This window comes from Zootoca vivipara, chromosome 2, assembly GCF_963506605.1.
Source record: "Zootoca vivipara chromosome 2, rZooViv1.1, whole genome shotgun sequence".
Taxonomy (NCBI): Eukaryota; Metazoa; Chordata; class Lepidosauria; order Squamata; family Lacertidae; genus Zootoca; species Zootoca vivipara.
Window position 1 is genome coordinate 78,332,911 of NC_083277.1, and position 20,108 is coordinate 78,353,018.

General features: G+C 41.3%; 2 protein-coding genes across 3 annotated transcripts in view; both read right to left on the reverse strand.

The window, feature by feature from the left end:
* RARS1 (arginyl-tRNA synthetase 1) overlaps positions 1 to 10,397 on the reverse strand; it is a 29,522-nt gene extending 19,125 nt beyond the window's left edge. Inside the window, exons 1-4 of one of the 2 annotated variants that reach the window (XM_060271732.1) lie at positions 7,738 to 7,812; positions 5,033 to 5,167; positions 4,231 to 4,365; positions 2,156 to 2,350 (exon numbers count right to left, since the gene is read on the reverse strand). In XM_060271732.1, the coding sequence (XP_060127715.1) occupies positions 2,156 to 2,308 (153 nt within the window). In that variant the 5' untranslated portion in view covers positions 2,309 to 2,350; positions 4,231 to 4,365; positions 5,033 to 5,167; positions 7,738 to 7,812. Of the gene's footprint in view, positions 1 to 2,155; positions 2,351 to 4,230; positions 4,366 to 5,032; positions 5,168 to 7,737 lie in introns of both variants that reach the window. The other variant, XM_035105169.2, reaches the window with a different exon arrangement.
* A 140-nt stretch (positions 10,398 to 10,537) lies between these two features.
* The window catches only part of WWC1 (WW and C2 domain containing 1), a 68,102-nt gene continuing 58,531 nt past the window's right edge, over positions 10,538 to 20,108 (reverse strand). The window contains exons 17-23 of the mRNA XM_035105164.2: positions 19,437 to 19,537; positions 18,136 to 18,277; positions 16,878 to 17,042; positions 14,484 to 14,576; positions 13,636 to 13,866; positions 11,631 to 11,752; positions 10,538 to 11,112 (exon numbers count right to left, since the gene is read on the reverse strand). Coding sequence (XP_034961055.2) covers positions 11,046 to 11,112; positions 11,631 to 11,752; positions 13,636 to 13,866; positions 14,484 to 14,576; positions 16,878 to 17,042; positions 18,136 to 18,277; positions 19,437 to 19,537 — 921 coding nt within the window. The 3' untranslated portion in view covers positions 10,538 to 11,045. The remainder of the gene's footprint in view (positions 11,113 to 11,630; positions 11,753 to 13,635; positions 13,867 to 14,483; positions 14,577 to 16,877; positions 17,043 to 18,135; positions 18,278 to 19,436; positions 19,538 to 20,108) is intronic.

Sequence of the window (20,108 nt, forward strand, 5' to 3'; positions counted from 1 at the left end):
TTCAGAAAGCAGTCCTCAAAAAATAACAGGAGCGTACGTGCCAGGCAACAGTCTTTCCATGTGCCCTGCCAATGTGGAAAGCTGTCACAAATTAGTTTTGTCTTTGTACATGCTCATTAGCAATTGTGCTTGCACTCTCAGCTGGAGGGGCTAGATGGCTATTTGTTTTAGAGATATATTGCTTTCTTTCTCCTTTGCTCTCTCCCTTCACCTTTAAGAATTCTGCTTCCAAATGTTTGCTGTTTGTCAAGTGTTGAGTGTTCTGAAAAATGTTGCACGATGCATCAAAAAACTGCTCATTCATGTGGAGCAGGAGCTAAAAATAAAAGCAGGAGTTTCCAAATGGCTGGTGTCCAGAATGATTGATACAGAGCAAAAATTTCATTGCTTCACTTGGGATGAAAAATATTTTTTGATGGCTGGAAAGTGTGTGGAGGTGGGTGCATGGGTGTGTGGGAAATTCCTTTTTTAAAGGAACAGATACTATTTCAAAACAAGCTTAGTGTCTGGGAAATGGCAGGGGGTATGTTTACTGAAATCAATTTAAATGAAAGTAACAATCAGCCAAGCAAACATCTAGCACTTGCAAAACTGTACAAAGTAAGCAGCGACATGTATTGGGTGTCAACGCTGGCAGAGAGCGAGCTCAAAAAGTGCATCAGGGTGGAGACATTCCATAAAGCAGTTTGTGTCCATACCAATCTCTGGAGGGGCTGTCAAAAGTTGTGGGGAGGGAGGGGAGGCCTTATGATATCAAGGAATACAAACAATACAGACATTGAGAAACCTGCACCAGACAAGACTCCTAACAGTGACTTAATTGGGGTAAAGCAGCGGTCAAAAATATTTTTAAAAGGCACTGCTAGCTTGTGTTGGGCTGGCTGACACCCAAATGCATATGCTAATGAGCTCTATGAAGAAGAGAACACACATTTGTGGAGCTGCTTCTCCAAAAGAAGTTCATGCCGAGAGGGTGCCGGCTGGCACGTAACAGTATTGTTTGGAAAGAGATCTCTGCCAGGCCAATTTGCTTAGTAACTTTACCATCCACCAAGGGATGTGACAAGTCCAATTTCCACTGCAAACTTACATTGATTTTTGAATCAAAAGGGGAAACTATACTGGTAAGGATTTTAGAGGTGGTTTTTTTTTTAAAAAAAGTAGCTGTTCTGTAGTTCAGGATTTAGCTTACTGTTATTTTATTTGTTTATATGGAAATACAGATCTTGACATCCTAGCACAGGCATCCCCAAACTTTGGCCCTCCAGATGTTTTGGACTACAATTCCCATCTTCCCCGACCACTGGTCCTGTTAGCTAGGCATCATGGGAGTTGTAAGCCAAAACATCTGGAGGGCCGCTGTTTGGGGATGCCTGTCCTAGCATGTACATTATTCAGGACAGTTTACAAAAATTAAAATCACTGTTTCATATGAATACAAATGAGGAAGATTCTAGAAAGTGTTAAGCCAAAATTAAACCATTTAAAAAAAAACATGTATTTTTTTTCCTAAGCCAAAATGGGGAGGGGAACAAGTAAGTATAGCCAGCAACAATGATGCAAGCTATAGTCCAGCAACATCTGGAGAGCCCCACAATCGCCACCCCTGCTTCAGAGGCAGAATTATATTGGCTTTTCCATAATTGATATGTAATCCTCCCAGGATAGAGCCAACACTGCAGCTCTGCTTGAATAACGGAGCTTTCTGTCATGTTCCCTCCAGCCTGTTCTCAAGATCAGCTCCCAAAGATTAGGGGACCCTCTAGAGCAGATTTTTTGGGTACATGGATGAACAGAAATCCTGTTGCACCAGCAGAACCCCATGGGGGCAGCACCGAAAACCCATAGTTTTTTATGATGTTTCATGTTTGCATGTGACTAGATTCTCTTCATTTTAAATGCTTTAAGACTTGTCTGCTGTGCACTGTGCTCATTCAAATGTGGCAATGTAAACAATAGAGCAGTACAGGAAAAGATTCCTCAATTGTAGGGTAGATTTCTGTGAGAAATGGAGAGGCTGATACAGAGTGGATGGTTTTCCCTGTTTCCACAACATTATCACAAAGCTGAGCAATGTATATTTTCAGCTGGGTGGCTTTGTGCTGCTTGGATACAGCACTAGAGAACAATGACAAATTCTCACATTATGTATTACCTGGGTTATGCTCATAGCACTGTTACACTGATAGTCACCAAACTTGGACTGCTGACTTGGTGTCACCAACAGTGGAGGATTTTCTAGATCTGGATATGCAGCTTTAATAGCCACTCCAAAAATGTCTTGAAGGCGGCTATTGATGTTAATCATGGCTTTTGATGGCTTGCTTCTACTTCTTTCTTCCTGAAGGCTCTAAATGAAAACACAAATCTAATTATCCATCCATCAGATGAGGAGCCCAATGGAACATTGCATCTCAATTCAAGGACCTAAACATAGCTCATGATTAAAATGAAATGTGTGTAAACACAAACACACATGAATCCTAATCTTCTTTCTACAGAAACACAACTTCTTCCAGCTGACGGGCAAAGGAAAGCTTTGCACTGCTTACAAAATGTATCAAGACTTCAGGTGAACCAAGATTAACAAACCCTGATGCCTGTGTCAGGTTCCATCTATTTTTACCTAGAATAAAGGGAGGCGTGCTCTCTTTATGTGCTCAGAGTACAACGATAAAATAGATGCACACACAGAAATTATTTGTAAATAAAATATCCTGCTAAGGAGAATGAAGATTGTCACAGCTTCATATGCCTACTGTGTGAGAAAGCAGCAGGCAGCAGGTTTTCATGTTCAATAAATATTCTTGCAAACAGTCATTTCTTTACAATTAGACTTGCTGCAGGTTAAAGAAAACCTGCCACTTTAAGAAGGAGGTTGCAACTCTCTTTTTCTCTGACCAGAATTGCTGGATTTGGGGAGCGGAGAATGTTCCATGACTACCCCCAGCCAGATGTATGCAAAAGTATTTGGGAGGACTGCCTTGTTAAATGAAGCAGCAATTTTCTTGCATCCTCTCGAAGCACCAAAAGTACAGCACCAGAGACTCTACCAGGATGAAGTGCAGCCTCTCACTCTTAGACTCAAAAAAATTGAAGAGTTGGAAGGGATCCTGAGGATCATGTAGTCCAACCCCCTGCAATGCAGGAATATGTAGCTGTCCCATATGGAGACTGAAGCTGCAACCTTGGTATTATCAGCATCATGCTTTAGCCAACTAAGCATTCTTGTTCCTTGGATGTACACTGGGGGAAACAGCTGATGTAGATGCACCCCAGTTCAACAGAACAAGAATACAAACAATTAGGGCTGGGCGATGTATTGTTCAAAACCAGTTTGAAGTCCTTATTGTGGTATCAGTTTCATAATTTTTGACATGGCAGTGTGTGTGTGTGTGTGTGTGTGTGTGTGTGTGTGTGTGTGTGTGATGGGAAAATCAAAATGTGAGGAAAAGTGTGAAGCCAGCTAATGCCTCTATATAGCTTCATCCTTATTTCAGACATTGTGATATATTGATATACTGTATCATAATGTTTAGCTAGTGATACATTGCTATGTTTAAAACCAGGTTATCGCCCAGCCCCAGACAACATAATCAAACAGAGAAATGCATTTCTGTGTACCAGGTAATTACCTATTTAGGTTCTGCATAACATTTAAAAAAGAACTTCTTAAGGGTCAATGTGGCGCTGTGGGTTAAACCACAGAGCCTAGGGCTTGCCAATCAGGTCGGCGGTTTGAATCCCCGCGACGGGGTGAGCTCCCGTTGCTTGGTCCCTGCTCCTGCCAACCTAGCAGTTCGAAAGCACATCGAAGTGCAAGTAGATAAATAGGTACTGCTACAGCGGGAAGGTAAATGGTGTTTCTGTGTGCTGCTCTGGTTCGCCAGAAGCGGCTTTGTCATGCTGGCCACATGACCTGGAAGCTCCCTCGGCCAATAATGCAAGAGGATCGCCGCAACCCAAGTCGGTCACGACTGGACCTAATGGTCAGGGGTCCCTTTACCTTTACCTTTAAGGGTCAATGTATCAGTAAAACAGAACAATACTGCACAAATTTCAAAGGAAGAATAATTTCAACCTGGGGGGGGGATCTCTCCCACGTTAATCACATTTTCTCATTCTCTTCACAATGACAAATGATACCCTAATTTTGAGAACCACGGCAGTCATGACCATTCATTTACCATACTTTTTGCACACTTCACACTATTCAGAAAGGGAACATACCTTTTGTAGAACATTTAAGCGATATTTAAGTTTTGCATTCTCTTCCCGCAACCCTTCCAAATTTTGGGAAACTCCCAAACATCCATAGTTTTTCAAACGATCAACTTCTGCAGTCAGAAACTTGATTTCCTTTTCCTAGAATGCAAAATAGAACCAGTAGTATATAACCTGCTCTGTCTTACCTTATGGTAATATATGATAGGTATCGCATCAAAATTTCATCTTTAGTGTTTATTATCCATAATTAAACTAACAACACTGTTAAAAATTAGTAGCAACAAATTCACCAACCAATCCCTAAGGAAAGACTGGTGGAGCATAATGACATTAGCTTTTCATTAAAAATCTGATAACATAGGACTTCATCTAGCAACATGTACAGTAGATAAACAATGCTGATTGTGATATTCATCTAATAACCAAATCATCTAGGATTTCCATTAAATATAGGCTTGTTCTGTGTAGTGCAAGCAGAACTGATCAAAGGGAGCAAAGATAATCCATTATGAGTTTCACCACCACCTGAGTGAGTGATGAGAACTTATTGTTATGTATCAGTATAATTTCATTCAAAAGGTCCTACCTCTTTTATGGGGTCCTTCCTCTTTTATGGGGAAAACTAAAAAACCAGAACTGTATGCAAAGTACTCCAACATCAGAGTCCGTTTGCCTGCTTCGGCTGATTACAGAATATGTTTACCTTCACCCCTTATCAAATTTGGATACAAAATTCCGTATATTCCGGCGTATAAGACGACCCCCAACTTTTCAAGTTAAAATATAGAGTTTGGGATATACTCACCGTATAAGAAATACGACCCAGCGTATAAGACGACCCCCGACTTTTGAGAAGATTTTCCTAGCTTAAAAAGTAGTCTTATACGCAGGAATATACAGTACATACTGCCTGAGAAATGAAAGTGCCACAGGAAACACACTGTGGAAGAAACAGAAGCCATCAGTCCCTTTCTCTCAACAAACCTGCTCTGTTGTTTCCTTTTGCAGCCTAGACCTTCTAGGACCTCCCAATAATTTTGTGTGTGTATAAATACGTTATCATATAAAGTTTATCCTGAAGGGTTGAACAGTTTCCACTACTAAAATATATTCTGAAGTGTAGCTCTCAAAATGTTGCAGGTTATCTACCCTTTCAGTCTGCCTCTCTCAAACACCTGGCAGAAATTATTTTAGAAGCACAAACAAAACAACATGCCTTGCATTTCAAAAAAAGAGCAAGTCTCCACATGGCTTACCCATCATGTTCCCCAGCTCAAAAACTAGTTCATGAACCATTTCATTAATTGCTAACCACACCTAAACTTGTGACTGAAGAGTGTGTCATGTGGCAAAATTATAGTTATTAGAAATGTATTAGCAGATTCAGATTTACCTAAAAGTTAGGCTACTAATGAGCAGCACCCTACTGTAAATGAAATTTTCTCAGAGAAATGCCCACATATGCTAGAAATTAAATGTAATGATGTGCCTGTTTAGCAATTTCATATGTGCCAATTACTATCAGAGGGAAAGAAGAGAAGAGGTGATGAGGCTGCATAGTTGGTGCAAAAGTAGTAAGAGTCGTCTTCCAAAAAAAGATCTGGGGGGAAATTCTGGAACATTTTCTAACATTATGACAACTCTACTCATTTATAGTGAGGCAGGTAGTAGAGAACAAAAAATATTCCACAGAAGACCACTAAGTGTGAGGAAGGGGTGTCCAAACAGGAACAGATAAAGACAAAAAAACCTGGTTCTGAATTCGCCCCCCCCCCTCCCCAGGGCCGTCTTAAGCATATCTGGCGCCCTGGTGCGAAGATCCCTCCAGCGGCCCCCCGCCCCGTTTCCCAGCGCGGCACCCCCCTTGCGGCCCGACGCCCTGTGCCACCCAGCCTTGCCATAGGGCCGACCCTGCCCCTCCCCCTGCCACCCTTCAAGGAAAAGTTCAGAACATGGTGGGGCAAATTAGGCAGAAGCTAATAAATATCTTAATCACGTTTACACTTAACTTGTCCTATATTTAAAGAGAACTATTTGTTATTAATTTAGTACTGTAATCTAGAAAATTACTGGATTGGTGTGAGGAAGAAATAAAGAACATGCCAAAATCTGTAGATTATTATTTTATGCTGGGCGTATGAAATTCTGTTCTATACCAAAAGCCCAACTACATTACATTCTTGTTCAAAAGCATGTAATGTTACCAAATTTCTGTCTTGAAATATATCAAATACTGTATGTACATCTAGCTCAGGTCAATCTTGGCCAGTGTTTGACAATGTAGACCACTAGAGTTGACAATACTATGCTTTTGGTCACACACTATGAAAATACATTGTTACCTGTCTTTAGTTATTCCTCCAATTACCAACTATTACAAAAAGGGTGGCTTGTGGAATAAGATGCGTCACATAGCCAAAGAAACTACCTGCTTAAGACTGTCACATATCTGAACACAAGTTGCTTGCAGAGAAGCTTCTAAAAAATGTGTGTGTCAAGGTTTTTCTTAATTTTGCTTTTTCCCTCCACACCAATCTAACTATTCTTAGATTATGGACTTTGCTTTTTGAAAAAACAACAACAAAAACTTTAGTTGCTTTGGAATACGGTATAAAAAAGCACAGAAGTATTTTTTTAAAAATCCATTCACCTTCTGCCAAGAGATGTTGCATGTATCCTGTTCATAAAGAGAATTGTTATGTGTTTTGGAATGCTTACTTTCCAGATATTTTATTTTCTACTGGCACATTGACAAATTTACAACGTCATTATCCAAGTTTGCCCAAGGCAGCTGCCTACAAAATAGCAGTGGATATATTCCAGGTTTCTTTGAGATTCAGTTTGGTTTAACAAGAACGTAGCAGTTGTTACCTTCAATTATACTGCGCCGTTGTGCGAAAATACAAATGACTGATCGGTAGGTGAGGGCAGGGGAATTTGCTTGTTGTTAAAGGGGGGGGCGTGGCAGGGACCCTTAGGAAACCTAGCTTTGCCAATTCCAACACAGGTGAACTTCCCAACGTATCGCCCATGACAGCTAATATGCACTCGAGACCTCTCTCTCTCTCTCTCTGCAGGGTCCCTGCCCACTTCAGACGTTGACCCGAGAGAAGCGTGCAGGGGACGGGGGGCAACTGAGCTGGCGAAAAGAGCAGGCGGGCAGCCCTGGTTATAATCATTTCTGCTCGCGTCAAGGTTTCACCCAACGACCCTGCCCCCCCCCCAAAGAACCAGGAGGAGGAAGCGAGAACGCTTCACACGCCTTGCGAAGAGACCCGCTCGCCCCGAGGAGGGAAGCAGCGGGGTCTGAGCTGACGTAAGAGCCTCGAAAGGGAAAGCGCCGCGCTGGCGGCAGAATGAGCAACGCCTCCCTCCCGCCGCCCGGCCTCCTCCGAGCAGCCACGCGCTGCCGCCGGCCCCTCCTTTGCCTCTGCCGCCCCGAGCCCCACGCTCCTCCTCTGCGCCTTCCAGTCGCACCCCGTAAAAGGGAAGGACGCACGCGCCTCTGACCTGCAGCTGAAGCCGTTCCGCGCATTGAGCCACCTGCACCTCCATCCTCGCGGGTCAGACAAAAGGAAAACCAGGACCGGAAGCGGAACTCCTGTTCTCTATGGTGAGTTCCAGGCAAGAGCGGCAGCGGGAGAAAAAGCTATCTCGGCTCCGTGCTGGCGCTGGCAGGGTACGTGCTCTTGCGCCCCCTCTACCGGTCCCTTTGCGCGCTCCGCTCTTCCAAGGCAAAGGTGTCTTTTTGTCCAGCCCCCCTGAGCGGAATCCGCGTAAAAGCCAATCAGAGCGAGGAGAAAACTGCAAACTTCCCTCCCACAACGGACCAAATTTCCAAATAATTTTTGTTTTTAATTCAAGGGATCCTTCCTCCCCCGTTAGTCAAAAGAATAAAAAAAGAGGGCCATCCCGTGCGCATCCAGTCTCTTGAACTGCGAGTCTCAGCGATGCCAGCGGAGCGGGAGAAGACGCCGGCCCCGAGATTGTTCCGGACAGATAAACACAGCGGCACTTGTTGGGGAACTGATTCTCACTATACGTAAATGATTCTCACTACTGTATAAACAGATAGCATGGCAAGCGTGCTCTCTCTCTATATATATATTGTTGGCTCAGATTAGTGTCTAAATGAAGAACCCGTGTGGTGTAGTGGTTATAGTGTGTTGGGACCTGGAATACCAGGATTCCAACCCAATGCCCCCGTTTATGTTAATGGTCACTAGTTCCTTTTCAAATTCGAGGTCATAACTTCACTTCCTGGTCTATATTTTACAGTGCCCCTTTACAGTATATGCAAACTATGCTGTGGTATAGCTTCATACACACAAGCATTTTCCAATCAGCATCTCCATGAACTGCGAGGATTTCGCAGTCACTACTAGAATCTATAGAGTTGAACACAAAAAAATATTTTCCTCAATGAGTCAAAGCTACATCCAGTACTATCCCCTCTGGTAGGGTGTACCCATAAACCCATTTGCCTTTCTATTATTATCCAGCTGTGAAGCTCTCTACGGAGATGATGGTCCAGTTCCCTTTTCAGAGTGAATACTTGACCCAATGAAGTAACAGCATGCAATGTAATTATCAGATATTGTTGCCCTCTTTCTTTACAGTGGTGGAATTCTAAATTGACTCTTCATGGCTTTTAAGCTCAATAAAATGTCAAAAACGAATCGGCATGCAATTTGGAAAATATTTTAGCATGCACTGGGAACTATTATAGCAATTGGGGGGGGGGGGAATCTCCAGGATGAAGTGCTTAAAGAAAATAAATATATCCATTACTAGGAAGCATCCAATGAAAACAAAATTGATAAAGAAAAATAATCCACAAATCTGTATTTTAAAATTTTATACACAACAAAGTCCTACACAGCTTCTTGGTCCCTGAGAAGCTTCTTTCTTCCCCAACTCAAAATGTGGCTTGAAACATGTCTTTAAGATCTATACCTTTGGCAGCAGACACTGATACAATACAAAAACATCATGTACACAGTCAGAAAAAGAGACAGAGATTAGGTATATAAATTTCTATAGCAATTTTAATCTGTTAATTCTGACAAAAATTTAAAATAGATATAAAGTCAATCATTTAGTGCTTGCCTATTAAAGTGTTTTTATACATGAAAAAGAATTATGTACATCTCAAGAGACTTCCAGTTTTAAACCGCTCATCAACTTTACTCATGAAGGCGCATCTTGGCTTGTGGACCTTTAAGGCCTTTGTATTCCTATCCCCATTGTTCTCATTCTTGTGTTGGCAACAGGTAGAGAAATGGGAGGGGGAGGGGGTGCTGGTGGAGGATGGAGAAAGTGTGTGAATCTGTTCAGGTATCACATTCCAAATAATTCAACATGGTTTGTGTTTAAAGCTCTCACACAAACCTCCTTCTCGCTTATTCACACATGGTATCCTGAAATAATTTATGTCTGTGATTTTGAAAGTTGAGTGTTCATCAATATACTAATGTTGAAAAACAGTATGCGTACCACAATTTGTTCCCACACCTCGCAGTGATAGGGAGCAGAAAAAGACCTGGATATAGGACTCACACTAGGCTGAAAGCTTTCTCCAGAATATACTGCCTGAACAGTCTGTGCATACGTGCATATATGCCTGTGTGTGTGTGTGTGTGTGTACACACAGGCAAAGGTGAGAGTGTAAGCAAGAGAATGCTTGTGTGTGCACGCAAGTCAAGATAAACACATTACCAACCAAGGTGAACAAGCTGGGAAATATATATATATACAAATACTAACAACAATATGGTAAACTATGGCTTTCAGACATGGTTACAGTAGTTCTAGAGAAGGCTTCATTGTATTTTGTTTAGTAGCTGTTTTCAAAAGTAGCAAGAGGCAACCCACTCCAAATCAGTTATTCCAATCAGTAAAATAAGGGAGATTAGATTAAAAACACCACAAAAGACTGCTTAGAATTTAATAGAAAGTTATGGTCAAAATACTTGTTTGTAAAAGCTCAATGTAAAAGTTCTTTATCAGCTGTTAGGGTTTCATGAGCATTTCTTTGTTTGCTTAAACCAACTTGAAATATATATAAAAAAACAAGTGTTATTTTACTTAAAAGTTGGAATTATTTTTGACTGCTAGTTGGTCATGATTCTATTTTCTTTGTTCAGTAAAACACTGAGCCACCAGAAAGTCTCACAGGGGCATATGTTCCATGTAGCTCTCTCCCTATACAAAAATGGGTTCATTGAGCTTTGGAACTTTTTATAGGTCAAGTACATAATGAGCTGAAGTAACAATCTCCAAATTAAAGTGCAGTAGATATCTTGAACTCCACACCCATTTTTATGACTTGGAAAGAAACTGAAGTGTTTCATAGCTCACAGAGCGCTCATTTACAGCTCTTTTTTTTAAAAAAAACTTATTTCCTCTTCTGTTGGGTACAAAAATATTTAAATTAGCAAAAGCTAGCTGTATAAGAACTGGGATATATTTAAGAATCAAAGAATTCTTGCTGTCTCAGATTCAAATTTATTGTGGTAAGACCTCTTTTTTAAAAAAGTAGAGCTGTACAAAACATCTAAATGGAATTTATTAAAACAAAAATGTTGAGCTGAATTTGTTCATATTTAAAAAAATCTTTCCCAAAAATACATTGCTAAATATACAAACTATATAATCAAGTCATTTTAATGGTGGGACAAGGAGAAAGCTAAAAATCTGGACATGGAGCTGCAACATACAAATGACTTGGTACCTTTGTAATACCACATAAATAAACTTCAGTGAAACAAAAATTATACTTTTCTGAAGTGGTTTGAAAAGAAATACTTAAATAGACATTAAACATCATCCACAGAGAGAGCAGGAATGTTTATCCTCGGCCGTGTGAAAAATGCCATTTTCTCTCTACAAAACACAAACATCAATTGTTAATGGAAGTAAAAAAAAATAAGACTTCACTATTCAACAGTCAGAAAATAAAAATCTATGTATGTCTTGTCATGTACAACTTCACAGAAGCCCTACAGTAAGACTTCCAAAACGCTTTTGAAATAGTCATTCAGTGTGAACAAAGCCAAAAGATTTCAATACAATAAATCTTTCTGAACTGTAGCTACCACAAAAGACATTTTATTAAATCCCACACTGTTTTCTATTTGATAAGCATGCTACAGAACGTTATAGGTAGGTGATTCATTTAAAAACAAAGGGATCTGACAAGTAAGACAGTATTGTGTCACTGCCAGATAAGGACATCATAATAGGAGTCTGTTTTCTGAAAACACCATACAAGGTTGTGACTCATTATCAGAAGATGACCATGATATGAGCATGAATACTTTGTTTCTACAGCCAAAGGTTTTTACGGTGCTGGTTAGTGAAGCTAAATGCACTTGAGCAAAATCTGCAACACATTTTCCTACCTGAATGACTGCACCTCTAGAGGCTCCTTTCGACTCTGGCCTCGTAGCCTATGCACATCTTTAGCAGCTGCTCTCATCATTTTATTAGCTTTGAGCTCGCACTTACATTCGACTTTTTCCACCTAAGTGATTGAGAAATGAAGCCATTAATTTAAATAAGGGCACAATAGGTTCTTTTCTAATCTGGCATCCTCTGTGTAAAACAAAACACTTCATTTCCATGTCCAACATAGGGCATTGAGGTGGGACTGATTTATTTTGAGCCATAAACCACAAAAGCTGTAAAAGAATCGAGAATAGGAGAGTGATTTCGTGGGCACTATTGTTCCTACCAATGTGCCTAGAAAAAGCCTCCTTACCTCCAGCCACTTGCACCTACTGCACACCATCCTGTCAGCTTAACATCAATCCTACAATTCCATTCATATGAACAAATACAGAGGTAGATGAGAGGGAAAGTATGTTTCTCCTCATATACTTTTTGATCTGGTTTTGCAAACAGATATTTTTAAAAGATGTTTTAGCTGGAATTTAAAAGCTTGTTGATGTTTTGAGTCACTGACTTGCCAATTACAGTATGCTTGTAATGAACCTACTGTCCCAAGTTACTGAAGCCTGACTAGCATCCTCCAGAAGTTAGGCATTTAGCGTTGCAAGTCCCATGCTGTCAACAATCTCCGAGCAGAGATTTGGCAGGCATTCTCACTTTGGACTTTCAGGTGCTTCTTAAAAACCTTTTTATGACAACAGGGGTTGTTGTTGTTGCTTTAAAAAAAGAGTAGCCAGTCACTTTAATGATAGTTCTATTTTTTAAAATGTCTTTGTATTGCTATAAACTGCCCAGATATTTCGTGATAGGGCAGTACAGAAATCATTGAATAAATGCATGCAGGTCCCACTATGCAAATGTAATCCATTCCAGAGAAATGGTTCATAAAGTGAGCCAATGATTTTCATTGTTTCCAAGGGGGGAAATCCCACTGCGTGCCCAACCAAGGGAAAAATATGAGAGAGAAATCCATGGCTCCACCCTTGCTTCCACCCTGCTAATTGTAAGCCCAGCGGGGTGTTGGATGAGCTGGTTTGACCATATCCAGGTCCTCCTCCCTATTACCTTTGAATTACAACCTTACACCTTCAGACAGAGAGCCTCATCAGAGGCTGCATACATCTTTGGTTCCAGGAGTTCCCTGGTGCCCCTGGAAAGGAGTTGTATCAGCACCACCCTTGGCAAGGATGGACTCCACTCCAAGTCAGAGTGGAGAGTTGTGATTCTTATGCGCCCCCTGCCCCCCAGGCCTGCACCCTTGGTGGCGGCCAACTTACCCAACCCCTCGGTATATCTCTGTTTGGTTCATATACACACTCCCAGAGACAGAGAGATTTCGGACAATCAGGTGCAGGTGACATCATGGTATGTCACCATGCCATACATTTCTTTGAGATGGGGCTGAAGTGGGCAAGACAAGACAATTCTGACTAACTAGACCCACCTAGACAGGGGCGTAGGAAGATAGGGGCGGTGGGGGCGGGGCGGCCCGGGCGGCAGAATCCCAGGGGCGCCATCATGGCTGCCCGCCCCGCCCCAAAACACATGCCCCACCCCTGCGTGCGGCACACTCCGCCCCAAAACGCGTGCCCTGCCCCACCCCCAAAATGCGCGCCACATCCCTGGGGGCAGCGTGCCTGCTCTCCGCCACCGGTGGCGGAGCATGAAGCTCCGCCGCTGCACCTAGACAAAGCCTGTTTTAAATCCCACTAAATGACACACACTCAAAGATTACAGCAGGTTTCACTACCAGCAGGAGAGCTTTTTTAAAAACATCAAGGGTGGTATTCAGCTACAGTTTAGTCGGAGTGGGCCCATTGTAATCAACGGACCTAACTTTGTCATGTTCGTTAATCACAATGGGCCTACTCCGAGTAAAACATAATTGAAGCCTATTGCCTTGTTGAAAATTTAATTGATAATGAAAAAGCATTCTGTAGTCGAAGAATGACTTGCCTGTTTCTCTACCAGTTTCATCAGCATCTGAAATTGTTCATCTTTGTCTATGCACCGGGGTAGTTCCTTTTCCCCCTGACTTTGAGCTTGTTCCAGCTGTTCTTTCAGCTGCTTGAGGACAGAGATCTCTTGAACCAGCTGATTGTGCCAGGTCTTTGAAGCCTGCAAGTCCAATTCCAGATCCAGTGAGGTACGGATTAGACGCTCACCTCCAGTGGATCTAACAGAAGACTGAACAACAACGACAAAAATATTTATTATAAAGCTGAATTGTTATATCCTTTGATAAACTTTGTCATGCTTATAAAGACTTGAAATACTAATGGTTGCTGACACCAAACTAAAAATAATGGTTTGCATCCAGTGCAACAGGAATTCCATCCGCTCCTTCCCCATGCACCTCCAAAATATGCTCCAGGTCTCCCAGTTCTCCAGAGCTGATTCTGAGAGGGCAAAGAGGGCTGGAGGGGAGAAGTGAGGAAGTGAAAGTTCTGTTGCTTTGCACAGAAGCCGCCTGCACCAGGGCAGTTGCAACATTGGATGCATCCCAATATCTTTATGAGAAATGCTTCAGACATTTTGAAACTGACAGCTTCCAAAATTATTCAGAACTACATGCCAAATGCTCCGCCATATAATTTCTCTTTTACACATTAATGGAAACCGCAAAACTCAAACCTTCAGTAACATCAAGAGCCGTTTATGTTAATATGCAAAACTGGAACAGGGCACACAAAGAACAGCTTTACTAATCATTACTTTAAAAGAAACTAGGCTAGCTTGTGAAAAAATGTATACAGCTCAACAACTCAATAAAACAAAACAGCATGCAATATTTATTTTTTTACCCTTTTCATCCTGACACTTCGCCTCTCCACAGCATTTCGAACAAAGGGTGGCTTCTTTGATAGTGTTGAACTATCACTATCACTGCGATTAAGCTGAAAAAGAGAAATGAACAAAGGCACTGAGATATTACTGAGATAGAAAAGTTGCTCAGCTAAGGAGAAGTGGCTACACAGGAAGTGGCTACAGTGGAGAAGTATAGCACGTGCTTTCTATAGACAAAGTCCTAGCCTCAATCCCTGGCAACTCCAAGCAGGGCTGTAGAAGGACTCCTGTTTGAAACCCTGAAGACCTGCTTCCAATCAGAACAGAGAATACTGCGTAAGATGGACCAATGGCCTGACAATATACAGGTAAAGTAGTTTTTATGTTGCCAAGATACTGTTGTGTTGAGGTGGGATTAGAATCTTAAAACAGCACGGCCTCTAAAACTTGCATTGGGAAATAATTTGTTAAGGAGGGTTTATACCAGGCATGTCAAACTTGCGGCCCTCCAGATGTTTTGGCCTACAACTCTCATGATCCCTAGCTAGCAGGACCAGTGGTTGGGGAAGATGTGAATTGTAGTCCAAAACATCTGGAGGGCCGCAAGTTTGACATGCCTGGTTTATACCAACTGCTACTCTTCTTGAATGCAATAGAAGATGAAAGGTGGGTTCTGCAATGGGTTCTGCAGCCAAACATGTTGACACAAGATATTTAGGATCAGGGTAATAGAATGCAAAATACCTTCTTACTGAAATACTGAAATAAAACCTGTCTCACAACAGAAAATAATATTTGAATGTCCGCAGTTTGTTTAGAGCAGCAGAAGCGTGACAGGATTATATTCCTAGAGTTGAAGTTCTTTGCCTTTGTGTTGTTTCAGGAAGCAAGGGAAAGCCTTTATCTGTGTGACTTTTTATCCTGAACTCAGACAATGTTCCTTTGCTCTTGGGATACTCCTTCCAATTGCATATTCAAGGCACTCACTACATGCAGTGATCTGGCAACAAAGGAAGTAGCTTTATACTCCTTCTCCCTCCTTGAGGCATCAACTATCACACAAACAGTACTTTAATTTTTTTTAAGAAGTGTTGTTATATTTTTGGAAGCCCCAATACATTCCATTCAGGGTAGGTAAATGGAGCAAAATCTGGAAAACCCTTTAGTGCATCTCCTGTTCACTACACTGAGCCATCCATCTATCTTGCCATGCCTGAATGCCCCCTGTCATGTGCTATTTGTTCCATGGCCTGTTGCCCAAAGGCCTGTCTTAAAAAACAAGATGATGCAATTTAGAGGTTTAGCCTAGTGCCGAGAGTTCAACTTGCAGCTAAATCAAAAGGAAAATTGATAGCTGGTGAGCCTAACAGTGTCTGAATTGGGAAGCAATAAGTGTATCAGACCCTGTTGTGCTTCATCACAGCAATAGGCAGCCTTGATGTGCAGAAGGAACACCTCGTTCCGCAGCAGAGCGAGCCCATGCGTCATGAAAGGACCTTCCTGACAGTGATTTCCTTGTTTGCTTCACAGACTGAAGTTAAAGAGAGAGGTTATTTATAGTCCCGTCTGATCCTGTCTTCTGGAACTAATTAATTATGAATAAACATTTAATCAAAGAGGTGAACTTGGAGCATACATAACGGATGGACTGGACATATTCAGCCATATCATACCTAGTTGAAGTCACAATAGTTTTTATTTTCAAATTTACACTCTCCCTCTCACCTCCACCCTTCTCTATGTAAAGGTCACACTGTTTTGAAAACACTTTATTCATTGTTATGCCAGGATAAAATTGGCAGAGGTCTCACCTGTGAGGTATGTTATTAGACATATTGGCCGGTGAGTCTGTATGGTAAGTTTTTAAGAAAACAATACAGCAACACAGTAATAAAGAATCTAATTCAGGGTCAAGTGATTTAAAAACAAAAAAATCCAGATAGATGAAACAACCACTAAGTGTTAAGGGATTTCTGAAGCTCCCTAAAAGAACACACCACTGTTGTTTAAATTCTCCCACATTCAGAAAGTGGGAGATCTGAAAAAGAAAGCAGGAGAGGCACATGTTCACTAATTTTTCCTACAGATTTCCCCTTTAAACAGTGGTCAAATTCTCACACTTCTTTTTGCATGTGAGAAAATTGAAAGCACAACTGGAGTTTCTATGGATGTGCCTTCCAACAATTCCATATGTACGTGTGGGTAGGGCGATTGGGTGTCCTCTGAATCATGGCTTGCAGTTTGCAGCTTTTGCTTTAATTACTTCTAGGCCATGGCATTTAATATTAGATTTCAGATGTCAATTTATCTGAGCGTCTTAGTGACATTTTCATCTACCTTTTACAGAAAGAGGGTATACGCTACCTATGAGTATTCTGTTCACAGACAGAGACAAGTGCTGTTTTCCTTACCCGACACACATACTGGCTCTGTGGTCCTGGAGAAAAGGTTTTGGAACGGATAATAGTGCTGCCTCTAACAAAAGGAGTTCGTAGAGGGTTAGAAGTTCTTTTATCTTTTGGACGAACTACTGCAGAAGATTGTGCAAGGCTCTCTGTGTTGGTCTCTTTATCCACCTACAATACAGATAGATATTCGTAAGTTTATTTTTCTCCAGCAAAGTGCCATCAATCTGACTGTCTTGCAGCTCTAAGGTTTGATTGACCAGGTAAATTCTGCACCTTTTCCTTCACTATATATAGGGCAGAATAATATTATAGTGCATTTCAGACAACAATCACTACCATCAAGTTTTAATTTAGAATCAGCACTTCTAAAAACACCACAGTATAGACACATACCATAACGAGAGAAAACATGAAAGTTAAAATCCAGCACAGAGTTAAACATATTTAAGGCTAAATTCATTCATTTCAGTGTCTCAAGTGCCCTGGGTTCTGTGTTGGAATTATGGACTATAAAATTTGTAAATACAATTTTATGTAAGAAATTAGTACTGGCTGGAATCTGAGGGGGCAGGGTGCCAGAAGGAAATGACAGGAGAAACAGAATCCAGGAGCACTCCTTGTAAAACTGCTAACATAGAAATATAAGCCTGTTCAACAACTTCCTAGATTTGCTTGAGAAAACAGATAACTGTGCATGGAAGCATGAACGTAACCTGGTTTGCCTATGCAAATATTTGTTTGTGCTGCCAAGGTCATACAGGTATACTGCATTCTTTGACAGCAATATATTTGGGCAGAGTTTGCTGGCCTGATTCACCATATCTCATTACTGGAGACTTACATGACTCTCTTCTAACAACAAATCTGGGACTTTCAACTTGTTCGGAATGTGAAGTTTCACCCTACAGTAAGAGTGCTACAGAAGCTACTTAACTCACTTGGCAATAATGAATGCATACTACAGAGAAAAACAAAACAAAATAAACATCAGACCCAATACTGAATGTCTCTCGCTTCCTCCCTTCTTACCTTCTGTATGCCAAATGCTTGTATTCTACTATTTCCATGATGCTTTCACAACTAAGCATGTGCTATGTGAAGCCTAGCAAACAATTCACAAGCAAATGGAAAACAAAAAAGCTCAATTCCATCATGTTAGAGGTGAAACAAGGGCACTGCAGCAATAACATAGTGCTTAAGTCAGCTTGTCCTTCTAATCACCTGCTTACATAGGACTTTGCGTTCCTTGTGCTTTCTTTACCTTGATGGCTGCTGACTCAGCCGGTGACAAGGATGTGGTCTCTTCTGTTTCCCATATTGCCCTTCCACTATAAAACCCTCCTCCTCCTCCTTCTTCTTCATTTTCACTGTTGCCATCTTGCTCAGCATCTTCTTCATCTTGCCTGTTACATAACAAAACTTCACTGTGAATATGCAAAGCACCCTTGGAACACCAACCATAAGAGCTTTGGCAAAGCTAACAGTACTCTCAGACAAAGTGAGCATAATTTCTACTGCACTATGAGATGCACCGCAATGCTATATAATACAGTGGCATGAGCATGCTACTAGTTAAAGGGAGAATGAATTTGGGCTTATCAGTGTGATACACCACATTCCACGCCATACCTTATTCATCATCCTAAAAACAACAACTCAGAACTACTATCCAGGAAGAGAAACCCCAAACAATCCTTCCACATGGTGTCACCGCATGCAGCAAGCTGTACTGTTTGTACTAGGGCTTATCACATTAGTCAGCTTGGTTGCATGGAATATAGTCATCAGGGATATGAGTCACCAATTGTGAATACACTTCACTATACTGGCTTGATTCACGCAGTTTAATACAAATGTTGTGCGCTTCCATGTCAATATGCAACAAAGTTCTCCAAAAGGTATGTACTGTATAAAATGAGTTGAGCTTAGCCCAAGCCCAAGAGGTTATAAACAGAACATTTAGAATGAGGATTTCACTTGCCTTATATGTATGACTAAAGTGATCATCAGACACAATCTGGCTCAAAAGGGCAATCACACAGATTCTTTTTTCGATCTGACCTCGTGTAGTTAAAGTTTGCCAGCCAAATTTGAACTTAATAAAAAGCACAGCTCCAGCATTTCTGGGAACACCTTAGCAGTTTTTTTTATCTAACAAATTTTTATCTAACAAATAAAACTGATTAGGCTACACTGTTGCGACACACTAATAATGTAATAAACTAGAGCCTATGCATTCAATTTAGGTATTTTTTAAAAATACAGTTTTTTCAAAAATTAGAAGTGTAAAGGTTGACTTCTAAAAGTTAAGAATTTAACTTTTAAGTTAAGAATTTAACTTTTAACCTTGTTATCTCCTTCATTTCTGAAAAAATGAAAAATGGTTAGAGAAATATTCTTCTATGGGGAATTCAGGCAAGTGTATGTGCAAAATCGCTACCACAATAGTGATAAAACCTTTTGACTACATGTTGTAACCTTAAATTTAACTCTTTCCTTTTTAATATTATCATAAAAGCACAGCACTGCAGTGTTGTAATACAACAGCTTCATATCACTTACCAGTTCTCACTAGTAAGTAAAGTGCTTCTGCCTTCTTCTAGCTTTTTCTCTACAGCTTCGAGTTCAACAGCAGTCTGTTCCAGCAGTGCAGATACAGAGTCCTGTGGGGAATGAGTTAATGACATTGTTATTTCTTAATGTCCATTTAGTTTCAACAGAGGCTATCATTACTGAAACCCAGAGAATAGTATTCTGCCAGCTAAGTACACAGTTTAGCGAAAAACAAAAGCTTCACATTTTCTGAGAGGAGTTACCATATTTTTCTGTGTGTAAGACGCCCCATTGTATAAGATGATCCCTATTTTTTAGAAAACAAAACCCTAAAATAGAAGTCAAAATCCGGACGATCGGCAGCAGTGGCAGAAAGTTGTTGATATGTTTTTTGGCCGATTGCCCTCAAAATTTCCAGCGTGAGGTGCATGCAGTGGTGCAGAAGTAGAGGCAGCGGCTCCCCCGCAGTGGCTGCGGGGAAGTGATGGGCAGGAGGCTCCTAAGCAGGATGCCAAGGCCCACTCTGTGCCAGGCCATGCAGTCAAGCAAACCAAGCCAAGGAAGGCGGGGAGCGGGCCTGGGGCAGGGTGGGGGTTTCAGGGAGAGAGAGAGAAGGAAAGAAGGGTGGGGAGAGGTAGCCGAGGCAGCTCTTGGCAGTGGTTGCTCTCCCTCTGGTGGTCA